The sequence below is a fragment of the Paroedura picta genome, chromosome 17 (assembly GCF_049243985.1).
Source record: "Paroedura picta isolate Pp20150507F chromosome 17, Ppicta_v3.0, whole genome shotgun sequence".
In the NCBI taxonomy this organism is placed as follows: Eukaryota; Metazoa; Chordata; class Lepidosauria; order Squamata; family Gekkonidae; genus Paroedura; species Paroedura picta.
The window spans coordinates 4,550,211-4,563,461 of NC_135385.1; the positions used below are offsets into that span (position 1 = coordinate 4,550,211).

At 48.3% G+C, this 13,251-nt stretch overlaps 1 protein-coding gene across 1 annotated transcript; it reads left to right on the forward strand.

Annotated features, from left to right (window-relative positions):
- The first annotated feature begins 999 nt into the window (after window positions 1-999).
- RPS15A (ribosomal protein S15a) lies at window positions 1,000-12,747 on the forward strand. Its single transcript, XM_077316283.1, has 5 exons — window positions 1,000-1,171; window positions 6,344-6,481; window positions 10,358-10,437; window positions 11,450-11,535; window positions 12,613-12,747. The coding sequence occupies exons 2-5, from the start codon at window positions 6,349-6,351 to the stop codon at window positions 12,704-12,706; spliced, it is 393 nt and encodes a 130-aa protein (XP_077172398.1). The 5' UTR covers window positions 1,000-1,171; window positions 6,344-6,348; the 3' UTR covers window positions 12,707-12,747.
- Window positions 12,748-13,251: the final 504 nt, after the last annotated feature.

Genomic DNA, 13,251 nt, shown 5'->3' on the forward strand with positions numbered 1-13,251 from the left:
CAACTATGCTTCCCAACCATATTCTGCACAATCATGGCACTTTTGGGGATTTCTCGAGACCTGAAGAATGTTTCAGGGATTCCTCAATGGTAAAAAGTTGAGAAAGGCTGCATTATATATAGGTCTGTGTTTGTGTGAATTACCAGGAAGGGCTAGCTAGAGTTTCAGGAGTAACTGGACTAGCTGAGATTAGATTAAGGCAGTTGTGAAGATCGGTGAATGGCATTCACTGTTTATTTATTACATTTATATACTGCCCTCCCTGAAGGCTCACGGCGGTTCACATAAAACAAATGATAAATTAGTTTAACAATAATATAACAAGCCACATAGAACAACAGAAAAATATGGAAAACATCAAATTAACGCATACTGAGAGCCCAGAGAGCTGTGGTTAGAACAATTCCCTGTATTTCCAACCAGTTTTAATTTATAATTTAGCAGATTTATGGTCTAAGCTGTTTTACATCTTGTTATTTTATGAGTTAAATCCATGTTTTGCCTATATTATTTTTTTCCAACGGCGAAATTGCTCATTTTGACTGTGCTGCTCTACAACCGAAATAAAAACATGTCTGTCTGTCTGATAGCCCAGTGGATTGGCCAGAACTGTAGTGGGTGCCATAGGAGGCAGCCTCAGGGGGGAGGACCAATGGGAAGCGGTTAATGCAGGGGTAGTCAAACTGCGGCCCTCCAGATGTCCATGGACTACAATTCCCAGAAGCCCCTGCCAGCATTCGCTGGCAGGGGCTCCTGGGAATTGTAGTCCATGGACATCTGGAGGGCCGCAGTTTGACTACCCCTGGGTTAATGAATCAATAAATATTTATGCATCTTTAGTTATAAAATAATTGTAGTTATTAATAATTGTAGTTATTAATAATTTTATTTTTACAGCCCCCCCTTCCCAGCTGGGTCTTCCCCCTACCAATAGGGGAAATCTGTTTCAGCGGAACGTAAGCACACGTCATCCACTTCCGCGGAAGAAACCCTGTTGCTCCTGGACCGGAACTTCCGCCGCCGCCTCGGCCCTCCCGCTCTCTATGGTGGGAGCCGACGAGAACGGCCCTGCCGGAAGCGCGCGCCGCTTTTCCGCCGGAGAGGCCCGCGCTTCCCATAATCCCTCGCGCGCGGGCGGCCTCTTTCCTTTTTCCGCCATCTTGCCGCGCGGGTGAGTAGTGCGCCGCGACGGGTCCCGGCCAGCATCCGCCGCGCATCGGGCCCATCCCGCCTCCCGGGCCGGCGGTTCCGCGGGCGTTCGGGAGGCCGGGCTCCGCTGGGCCGGCGAGGCCGGTTTGGGGCCGCTGCGCCCGGCCTGGCCTCGGCGGCGGGCCCGGGAAGAAGCCCCGGGGGGCGGAGCGGGTGGGCCAGGTAGAGGCGCTCCAGGCCCCTGGGACGGCTGGCGCGGGTGGCTCCTGGGCATGTGCAAAGGGCTGGGGTCTCCGCCGTCCCCTCCCGAGCTGTGCTTCCTGGGCCAGTGCGGAGTGCCCCCTTCTTCTGCCTTCACGCTTCCCCAGGGGCAAAGCCACAAGCCGAGCTGCACGTCCCGGGGCATGTGCAAAGTGTGTTCCTCGTATGTTTATTTTAGGGCAGGGGTGGGCCACAGTTTGCCCTGGCAGGGGCTCATGGCAGTTATAGTCCATGGGCATCTGGAGGGCCAGAGATTGCCCTGGCAGGGGCTCGTGGCAATTGTACTCCATGGACATCTGGAGGGCCACAGTTTGCTCTGGCAGGGGCTCATGGCAATGCCACAGTTTGCCCTGGCAGGGGCTCATGGCAATTGTAGTCCATGGGCATCTGGAGGGCCAGAGATTGCCCTGGCAGGGGCTCATGGCAATTGTACTCCATGGGCATCTGGAGGGCCAGAGATTGCCCTGGCAGGGGCTCATGGCAATTGTAGTCCATGGGCATCTGGAGGGCCAGAGATTGCCCCCTTCTGCTCCAGAGGCTGGGTGCATGGCTAGTGTTGCAGCCCTCGGGCCTGTGCGACGGCTGCCTCTTCCCTTTTGAGAGCACCTATGTGCCGAGCGTTCCCTCCTTTGCTGTGTTTACTGCGGAGTCAAGAGAACAAGCTGGGCCTCGCGTCAGAGTCTTGAGTGCAGGGCGGTTCTGGAGAATCTGAAAACAGTGCGCCTGCACAGGGGGACTTATTCCTGGGAGAAAGCTTCGGTCTTCAAGGTACCACTGGACTCAAAACTTGGTTCTGCCACTTCAGGCCAACCTGATGCACGCATCTGTGTGTGTCCAGAACCGGGCAGGTGTGGATGTGTAGTTGCCTGCTTGCAAAAAGGTGGTGCTTGCACTTAGGTGCCTCTCCAGTGATTGAGGTGCAGCTTCCTAAGCATTAATGATCACGGGGAGGGTGTGTGCATGCACACCATACCTCTGCACATAGGCGGTCCCCAGGAGATTGTGTGGTCCCATCGGGCAGGACCAGAGCGTGTCCTGGCTCCCCTTCTGCGCACCTTGGCTCAATGATGCGGAAGGGTCGTGTCAGACGCTTGGTCTTGGAGATCAGTCTGGTTTGCCCTGAGCTCTCTGGCCCGTTGCATCCACAGGTACTTGAGTCTTTAAAACAGAAATGCCCAGGAGTGCGCTGTGTGGAAAGGAGATGCTGTGTTGCTGAGCCCCCAACACTTCCTGTGTTTACTTTCGGGTATGGCAGAGAGAGTCTGTTCTCTCGTTGAGCGCGTGGGATTGGCTTCCGAGTCAATGCAGGGCCCCGGTTGCCAGTGGTGACATCTGCTCAAGATGTTTGGAAGAGAGCTGGGCTTTGGGGGTTCAGGAGGGAGGGTGGGAGGAGGCAGCAGCTTTGGGATGCTGCTAGGGTGGGGAGAAAATGTGGGGTGTGAATTGCATGTCTGGGCTCCAGCTCCCGAGATCTGTTGCGAGGAGGCAGGGGGAACAGTGTGGTACATTGCTTTGAAACCCCGTTGGAAAGTTAGTGTCTACCTAAACCTTTAAAAATAAACTTGTGATTGTTAGTTTGACCATGCATTGTAGCCCAGCTCTGTTTGCTTGAACAAATAATGTCGATTTGCTGCAGTTCCCTGCCAGGAGTGCTTGGTTTGATTTACTTCCACACCCCTTGTGAACTCCAAATGACCGTGTGACACAAGGGCTTGGGTCTGCGGTGGGCTACACTGTCCCCAAAGGGTGGCTTCAGGCAGTCTTGTTGCGTGTCTTGACGAACCTCTGCCTGAAGCTGCCTGGGATCCCTGTGACTGCTTGTTGTGCTGCAGCACTTACAAAAGTTGTACAAAAGCCATTGACAAACAAAACAAGGCTCGCAAACCTGTTTTGAGTTGCAGCAAGAGAAAGGTTTTGTAAATTGGAGGAAGAGATTCTGTTTCGTGGCTCAAACCCACAGTGGCCGTCCATGCCTAAGAATGTAGGCCAGGGGTAGTCAAACTGCAGCCCTCCAGATGGCTCATGGACTACAATTCCCATTCGCTGGCAGGGGCTCATGGGATTTGTATTCCATGGACAATCTGGAGGGCTGCAGTTGGGCTACCCCTGATGTAGACTGTTCATTGTATTGCAACAAAGATTAGCTACTGTTTTCGGCATTGACTTGAGCCTGTTATGTCATCCACCAACATCTCTGCTTTTCTACAAGTTGCACAGCATGAGAGCATCCAGAAATGTTTAGCATGAGCAAATCAAAAGACCCCGTCCAGTTTTCCCCTTAAGGCAAGGGCGGTGAAAGAGATGATTCAGGGACTGTTCCATGCAGGCTGAAGCTCCCAAATTCAACGGCAGGACCCCCTTAAAGGAGGGATAGAATCATAGAGTTGGAAGGGGCCATACAGGCCATCTAGTCCAACCCCCTGCTCAACGCAGGATCAGCCCAAAGCATCCTAAAGCAATCTTCAACTCTTCTAAGAACCTGGGTTCCAAGAGGGTATGGTCAAAAGTCAAGTAACATTTTAACAAATTTAGAGCCCAGTGACACCTTTAAGACAAGCACATTTTTATTGAAGGCATGAGCTTTCGTGTGCATGCACGCCCCCTCAGATACAATGTCACGGAATGGAAGTTCAGACTTACAGGCAAAGTGTGAGGGCAAATTAACATACAGCATAAGGAAAACGGTTAACAGATTCCAGAGGTAAATGGGGAAAACAGCAATCTGGGTTTATTTGTGTTCATTTGAGGTTGAATTGCACTTATTGGGTTCAATAAGTACGTCTTTATTCAGAGAATAATGGGGGACTAGATAGTCACTTGCTGACAGCAGTTAGTTGAGACCTCGCCCTTCTGTCCCCTCTCAGCTTGGAAACATTTTAGGGCATCGACTTCTTTGAAGTAGAGCATTTGGCTGTTTCTGTTCTCAGACTAGAAAAAAGCACATACATAGGATTCCAAATTACACTGCACTATACTAGTCATAGTTACATACAATCTACTTGTTCAAGTCAATTATTCCAATTAAGAGATAAATTACAATGCAGAGGACATTTGGCCATTCTGAGGGATTATTGAGGTTCTGGACTCAACAGGGACATTGGTTTCTTAACCTCACCACATATGCTAACCTGGATTCTAAATAATCCCTCAGAAAGGCCAAGTGTCCTCTGTATTTTAATTGTGACCCTGCTGGGTCTGCCCAGTGCTCCATCTAGCCCAACATTCGGTTGCCCTGGGGGGCCAAACAAGTAGTTTTTAGAGGGCCCTTGTGCTTGTATCCAGAGGTTTGCTGCCTCTGTAGATGGAAGCTCCTTCTGTCACCACAGATCTCCATGAATTCGCCTAACTCCCTCCAAAGCCTTTTGACCTGTGCAATACATAGTTTAAATATTTGTGAGTAAAGAAGTAGCTCCTTTGGTTCGTGCTGAACCTGTTTCCCACCGTTATCGGGTGCCCCTGAGTATTATGGGAGTGAGAGAGAAAATAATCCCTGTTTTTAGTTCCTGCGTTGTATGCATAATGTTATAGGCATCTGTCATAAACCCCTTCGTTGTCTCAAACCCTTTAATCCACTTGGTTTTGTGCTTTCTGCGGGAAAACCTTTCCTGTGCCAGAGAAGTTATGCTGCCAGTCACGGGAGACAGCTCCAGCTCAGAATTAGACTGCTCCTGTATGCTCAGATGTAATTCTGGGGGCAGTTGGAAGGGACCTCCAGGGTCATTTTGCCCAACCCCCTGCACAATGCAGGAACTCACCACTACCTGCCCACCTACAGTGACCCAAATTTCATGCCTCAGTGATTCCCCCACCAAAAATCTGCAGAGTCCAGCCTGGCAGAAATTCACCCACCATCCCACAGTGGCGATTAGCAATTCCGTGGGTATGCAAGGAAAGGCCACAGGAGACAAACCCTGGCACATCCCTTCCTGCCCACCCACTCCCAATCTGTCAAAGTTCATAAAATCAGCATTTCTGTCAGGTGACTATCTAGCCTCTGCTTAAAAGCTTCCAAAGGAGGGAGAACCCACCACCTCCCGAGGAAGCCTGTTCCCGGTGGTATATTAAACTTGCGGTGCACAATCTGGTTTTTAAAAGTATCTGGTTTTAAAAGTCCCTAGTGGTGTGTGTTCTTGGGAAGAAGAGGATCTGTAAAACATTTTGGAAGTGTTTTTAATACCCCAAATAGAACCTGGTTTGGTTTAATGGATGTGTTTTAGTTATATTTAATACCCCAAATTTAAAGCATGACCACATTGTTATGTCCAGCTAGGAACAAATACTTAAAAGTGAAATACTTGAGTTTTTTGGGGGAAATCAACTGCAGTGTAAACATTCTGTTTAAGCACAGTCAAAGTCTTACGTAGAAATTATTTATATTGACATGTAAAGACAATATTGTATGTACTTTGCTCATAGTGCTTAAATTTAACGTGGGGGGGGGACCCCAGGCAGCTGAGAGAGGCTCTAGTTCCTTCCACCCAAATAATTGTGTGATATGTTGTGGTCTCCTCTATTTCTGTCTTCCATGGAGGTCTCTGGAGTGCCTCAGTTGCTCTTGATGCTCTGCAGCATCACTTGGATTTAGATATGGATTAGTCTGGGACGGACCCCTAAATCTTCATGGGGGAGGTCGTCTCCCAGGACACTCCTGAATACCTGAAAGCTGCCTTATACCGAATCAGACCATGGGTCAGCCTGTCTCCTTTGACTGGCAACAGCTCTCTGACTGAGGTCTTTCACATCTCCTGTTGCCCGATCCCTTTCACTGGAGATGTCAGGGATTGAACCTGGGATCCTCTCTGCCAAGCCAGTGCTCTTCCAGTGAGCCATGGTCCCATCCCTTTGGTCTTAAGTGTTTCTAATGGACATGTTGGCAGCTTTAGGGATCAATGTGGACTTGGCCTTGAACGGTGTGTGCGTTTTCTCTTTGCAGGCACCATGGTGCGCATGAATGTTCTAGCAGACGCCCTTAAAAGCATCAACAATGCAGAGAAACGAGGGAAGCGTCAAGTTCTCATCAGGCCGTGCTCTAAAGTGATTGTCCGGTTCTTAACCGTGATGATGAAGCACGGTAAGTCCAGAACCACGTGCCGTGTGCGTGGCGCCGAAATGGGAAGGGTTTGGGAGAGGGAGGCATAATCACTGCCTTGGCTGTTGGGGCATTCGATGTTCCTGGTTTAAAACAAATAACCATACCTTTGACTAAGGCTATTCCAAAGAACCCAAACCAGCGTGCAGGCTTTCAGGTTCTCCAGGACTCTTCATCAGGCTGGGAGGTAAAGGGGGGGCGGGAGGAGGCACAGATTTCAGGCCCTGTTAGAGGCCTCTTCATGTGTGCACAGATGGATACAGTTATCAGACTGTGACCTTGGGCATTTTGGGCGGAAGAAACAAACATTGAAAGGACAAAGCCAGGAGCTAGGGTTGGCTGCTTCGGGCTGCAACAGCTACTGAAACGGCTGAAGTGCCCAACCCTACCTGGAGTTGGTCAGTGTTCAGTAGTCGTGGCTCCGTTTGAGGAGGTAGGACACTACCTTAGTTTAGGCCAGAATCCTTAGCAGTTCTGGGGGATTTGAAAACTTGCTGAATCTTTTTTTTAACTTTTAAATTGGGTCTGAATTGGTACTGCAGCGGCCTTGGATGGATGGACCAGCACAACTCCCTGCAATTTTGATTGGCGTGTATGAGATTTCAAACCAGTACAGTTGTTGTTTTGTACATATCTATGAGACTGGAAACATTTCCAGCTGCTGGTGGGTGGAAAAGATCTGATCAGATCGGGCTAGCGTGCACCATCCAGGTCAGGCCTTCTAGCTTCTGCCTGATTTTCTTTCGTTATAAACATGCCTGATGTCCAGTGTCTCATGATAGGCTTCTGCGTGCGTGGTGTCATTTAGTCTCCCTTAAAGCTAACAAAAAGTTGAGTAGAGACTTGTGTGCTTGGCCAAGTGTAGGAACTGGGTCCTCCTTGGCACATCCATGTTTTCAATGCCCTTGTGCCGTGTGAATCATAGAATCATAGAGTTGGAAGGGGCCATACAGGCCATCTAGTACAACCCCCTGCTCAACGCAGGATCATAGAATCCTAGAATCATAGAGTTGGAAGGGGCCATACAGGCCATCTAGTACAACCCCCTGCTCAACGCAGGATCATAGAATCCTAGAATCATAGAGTTGGAAGGGGCCACACAGGCCATCTAGTCCAACCCCCTGCTCAACGCAGGATCATAGAATCATAGAGTTGGAAGGGGCCACACAGGCCATCTAGTCCAACCCCCTGCTCAACGCAGGATCATAGAATCATAGAATCATAGAGTTGGAAGGGGCCACACAGGCCATCTAGTCCAACCCCCTGCTCAACGCAGGATCATAGAATCATAGAGTTGGAAGGGGCCACACAGGCCATCTAGTCCAACCCCCTGCTCAACGCAGGATCATAGAATCATAGAATCATAGAGTTGGAAGGGGCCACACAGGCCATCTAGTCCAACCCCCTGCTCAACGCAGGATCATAGAACCATAGAATCATAGAGTTGGAAGGGGCCACACAGGCCATCTAGTCCAACCCCCTGCTCAACGCAGGATCATAGAATCATAGAGTTGGAAGGGGCCACACAGGCCATCTAGTCCAACCCCCTGCTCAACGCAGGATCATAGAATCATAGAATCATAGAGTTGGAAGGGGCCACACAGGCCATCTAGTCCAACCCCCTGCTCAACGCAGGATCATAGAATCCTAGAATCATAGAGTTGGAAGGGGCCACACAGGCCATCTAGTCCAACCCCCTGCTCTACGCAGGATCATAGAATCCTAGAATCATAGAGTTGGAAGGGGCCACACAGGCCATCTAGTCCAACCCCCTGCTCAACGCAGGATCAGCCCAGAGCATCCTAAAGCATCCAAGAAAAGTGTGTCTCCAACCTTTGCTTGAAGACTGCCAGTGAGGGGGAGCTCACCACCTCCTTAGGCAGCCTATTCCACGGCTGAACTACTCTGACTGTGAAAAGTGGTGGGAACTGAGACGGTTGAGGCACATCTTGCCAGAAAGCTCAGTTTTGGTACTGTGGTTATGAACATAATTTTCTTAAACTATTTGGGACATCATAGTGGCTCTGAGGTGTCCACGTAAGGTTCATTAATCAGACATGGTCAGAAGAGTTCCATGGGCAGATTTCAATTTCCAGGCATGAGAACGGGGCAAACAGTTCCCCAGTCCAATTCCAGGCGAGCTGCTCCCAAGAACATGGGCATGTTTATAAACCTTTCTGTGCTGAGTAGAGATTTTTAAATACAGCATTAATTGAAGTTCCCAAGAAATGTCTAGATGTGAGTCCAGTTGTATCTCAACAAGATTTTGCGGGTGTATACCCTGAAAGTCCTGGTGGTCTGTGAGGACTCGAATCTAGCTCTTCTTCAGATCAGGTCAGCTATCCTTAGAAACTAAGCCATTTCTGTGGTCTCTCATCCAGCCTTCTTAGCACCTGTTGTATTTAAACAGTCTGTTGTATACTTTAGGATGCTTTGAGCTGATCCTGGGTTGAGCAGGGGGTTGGACTAGATGGCCTGTATGGCCCCTTCCAACTCTATGATTCTATGATTCTATGACTAGATGGCCTGTAAGGCCCCTTCCAACTCTTATGATTCTATGACTAGATGGCCTGTATGGCCCCTTCCAACTCTATGATTCTGTGATTCTATGACTAGATGGCCTGTAAGGCCCCTTCCAACTCTATGATTCTATGATTCTATGACTAGATGGCCTGTATGGCCCCTTCCATGATTCTATGACTAGATTGCCTGTATGGCCCCTTCCAACTCTATGATTCTGTGATTCTATGACTAGATGGCCTGTATGGCCCCTTCCAATTCTATGATTCTATGACTTGATGGCCTGTAAGGCCCCTTCCAACTCTATGATTCTATGATTCTATGACTAGATGGCCTGTAAGGCCCCTTCCAACTCTATGATTCTATGACTTGATGGCCTGTAAGGCCCCTTCCAACTCTATGATTCTATGATTCTATGACTAGATGGCCTGTAAGGCCCCTTCCAACTCTATGATTCTATGATTCTATGACTAGATGGCCTGTATGGCCCCTTCCAACTCTATGATTCTGTGATTCTAAACGTACAACGGGCTTAAAATCTAGTGCTACATATTTCATCAATTCCGCATACCATCCATAGCTTTTAATATACCCAAGTTTCAAAGAAAGTCTGTTCTACATGTTGCAATGAAAAATAAAGAATATTTTGGTTCAGAATTCACTTCCATATACCTTTATATTCAAAACTTGTCCTTTTTCTGCATTGTAATTTTACACATTACAATACATGTATTTAGTTTTTGAACTGTTTCGCATTCTAAGTTTGTCTCCTGCTTACATAACGGCCCATCTGTCCTTAGCTTTTGAAATTGATCTGTTTCTCAGATAGGTTGCTAATTTCTCCATTACTGCATTGTTGTCAAGTTTATTTTCCCACTCTTCTAAGCTTGGACAGAGGCCCGATTTCCATTTTGCTGTGTAGATGATTCTAGCTGCTGTCACCATATATTCAAACATCTCTTCTGGCACTTTTGACAAATTTAGGCAATATTCCTAACAGCATATTCTTGGCACCAGTGGGGAATTTAAATTTTAATCTGCATTTTCCTATGTATTTCCTTCCTTTGGCAAGTCCACCACAGCTCCAGGGAAAAGAGGCCTTGATGGGTAATGGGCTGGGCTCTCTTCATGGATAAAGGGGGTGGGGAGAAAAATCCACTATTCTTCACACTCCTAAAGCTGAAGGCCAATTTTCTAGTAGAAAATAGAGTGTGGAGTAGTGAAGGGAATCTCAGCCCTCCAGCTGTGAAAGGACAATCAGGGGTTGTGACAGGTTTGCTTAGATTTTCCACAGTGGCATGGCGTGACTATACTGAGTGTTGCTCCATTCCTTTCCAGGTTACATAGGTGAATTTGAGATCATTGATGATCACAGAGCAGGGAAAATTGTTGTGAACCTCACAGGTAGACTCAACAAGGTAGGATCTGACTTCTGACTTAGCTGCCAAACTTGAAACAAAAGTGATGGCTTAGGCGGTGTGCATGCCTTTAGTTTTCCTCTTGCTTGGGTGAAATTCTTGTGGCTTTAGGGGACTCTTAATGGGTCGAAGACTGCCCTGAGTGTAAGCAGAAATAAAAAAGTGTGGAAGGGCCGACAGACACGGTTGCAGGTGCACATGAATCTGGGTATTTCTTGTTGCGTTCTTTTCTTTTTCTCCGGTAAATGGGAATTTTGGGACAGCTTTGGAAAGAGGCACGAGTTAAACCTGAGTGCCTCTTTAACCTGGCCCCCTTGACTTACTACAAATTCACTACTCATAGCAGAAAGCAGTGTGACTGAAAGGCTATTGTAGGGGTTTTTTCCCCTTGGGGCATGGAAACAGCCCTCATTCCTGTCCCCGGCCCTTCAGATGCTCTGACTCGTGTACCTGTGCAGCAAAGAAGACTTCCTGTGCCCGGGTAGGACTGTCAATTAATATTATTGTTATCGTTCACTGAGCCAGCTTCCCGGGAGGGCGGTATCTAAATCAAATAAATAAATGAGAACTGACATGGGAATCCATCCTCATCAGCCCAAATACCCTAGGTAGGAATAATCAGCAATAGCCAGCAATCCCCTTGGCAGAAATAAGATGCCAGCAAGCTAATCCTACGCTGGTAGAGGTAACACCAACTGGTAGCAAGGAGTAACACCCATGCGGAGTGGGCAGTCCATAGCGAAAGCAAGGTCACACACTGCTACCAGTGGGCTGCCTTACGGTGGTGAGACGCTGGAGGGCACAGAAACCATTGTAGTGGTTCACATGCCTTCTCCTGATACGATTAGCTTTTAGGGAAGAATTGAATTTACAAGAAGACACGTCCTGCTCCTCTTGGCCACCTGAATTGCAGTCTTTTATTAGTCACTGAGGATGATGCCTGTGCATTTGAGACTGTTGCTGTCGTTGTTTTTAAAAAAAGGTAAAAATGCCCTTCTGCCTTCTTTGACAGTGTGGTGTGATCAGTCCAAGATTTGATGTCCAGCTGAAGGATTTGGAAAAGTGGCAGAACAACCTGCTTCCTTCACGCCAGTTTGGGTAAGTGTGAGTTGCGCTAGGAACGGGGGTGGTTCAACTTTGGTAATGAGGACTGCTGCTGAAAGCGTTGCCTGGCTCCTCTTTTCCCCCACTGTCTCCCCACAAGCCCTAGAGTCCTCCTTTTTAAAAGGCGGTCGAGGGTACTCTGAAGCAAGGAGCCCTTTAATGGGGGAGGGAGTCATATTTGTAGAAGAAGAAAAGCTGGTTCTTATATGCCACTTTTCTCTACCCAAAGGAGTCTTAGGCTTCCAGTCGCCTTCCCTTTCCTCTCCCCACAACAGACACCCTGTGAGGTGGGTGAGGCTGAGAGAGCCCTGATATCACTGCTTGGTCAGAGCAGTTTTATCAGTGCTGTGTTGAGCCCAAGGTCACCCAGCTGCTGCATGTGGGGGAGTGTGGAATCTAATCCAACTCGCCAGATTAGAAGTCCGCCCTCCTACCCACGACACCAAACTGTAGATCTATAGCAGCCAAATAAAACAGGAGACTTCAGAAACGAACAGAATTCATTCCCACATAAGCTTTTGTGAGTCATTCCACATGGTGTGCATGTCCATGTCCATTTATATTCACCATAGAAAAGTGGTGAGAGGAGAGATTGGCTGGTAGATCAGATTGGATCTTGTTTGAAATCCGCTGCTCTTTGTAATGCTTTTCAAGAGCCCACTCCGTATAGCTGAGAGCCCCCCCCCCTCAGTTCTTGTTGTTGGACAGGCAGTTGGGTGAACACGGCATCTAGTGCAAGATGAAAACAGATGAGCAGGTAGAATAATTCAGAGTGAGAGAGAAGTAGTTACGGTCCTTGAGAGAGGGGCATGCCATTTTACAGCAATAAATATCAATGCATAGTCTACTTTTCGGATAGTTTGTGATGCAGAACTCAAAAGGGGCATTAAGGGTGGGGGCAGGTAATTGTCCTATATATTGTTCAAGAAGCAAGTTAATTGGCTTGTTCTGGATCTGTTACGTGGGGGAGAACTCTTGCCCTGGACCCTTGTAAGTGTAACCGGCCAGAGCCGTAGGGAAGGGGGGTATAAAAATCTAAATTAAATAACATTTCTCCACTGTCGCCCATAGGTACATTGTGCTGACCACTTCCGCTGGCATCATGGACCACGAGGAAGCAAGGCGAAAACATACAGGAGGGAAAATCCTGGGCTTCTTTTTCTAAACTTGTAAAAAAAATAAAAAGGCAGCTTGATAAATGGTTCAGACGGACTGTTCACAGCTAGTTTGTTAAAGAGGTTCGCCCCTGTTCTCTAAGCGTGGATGCACAGGCATCTGCTCCTGCTGCAAAGTACAGAACGGCTCTTCTTCTGCTGCTTGTGAAATGCCCCCCTGACTTCTTTGGCTCTGGCTGCATCCCGGTGGCTCCTTCTCTTTGCATCCCTGCTTTACTGTGCCTCTTTTAAGGAACGGCTCCATGGTCTTGAGGTCATGGGCTGTACGTAATCTCATGTGCGTGTTCACCCTGCAGTTGCATTCCTGTTTTTAGCCTCTCCTCCCAACTAAGACTTTTCTACTAGTTAGGTAAAGGTAAAGGTCAAGGTATCCCCTGTGCAAGCACCGAGTCATGTCTGACCCTTGGGGTGACGCCCTCTGGCGTTTTCATGGCAGACTCAATACGGGGTGGTTTGCCAGTGCCTTCCCCAGTCATTACCGCTTACCCCCCAACAAGCTGGGTCCTCATTTTACCGACCTCGGAAGGATGGAAGG

Coding starts and splice junctions, on each gene's coding strand:
- RPS15A (XM_077316283.1), top strand. CDS start 6,349: ATGGTGCGCATGAATGTTCTAGCAGACGCCCTTAAAAGCATCAACAAT. Junction 10,438..11,449: donor TCACAGGTAGACTCAACAAG/GTAGGATCTGAC, acceptor CTTCTTTGACAG/TGTGGTGTGATCAGTCCAAG. Junction 11,536..12,612: donor CTTCCTTCACGCCAGTTTGG/GTAAGTGTGAGT, acceptor TGTCGCCCATAG/GTACATTGTGCTGACCACTT.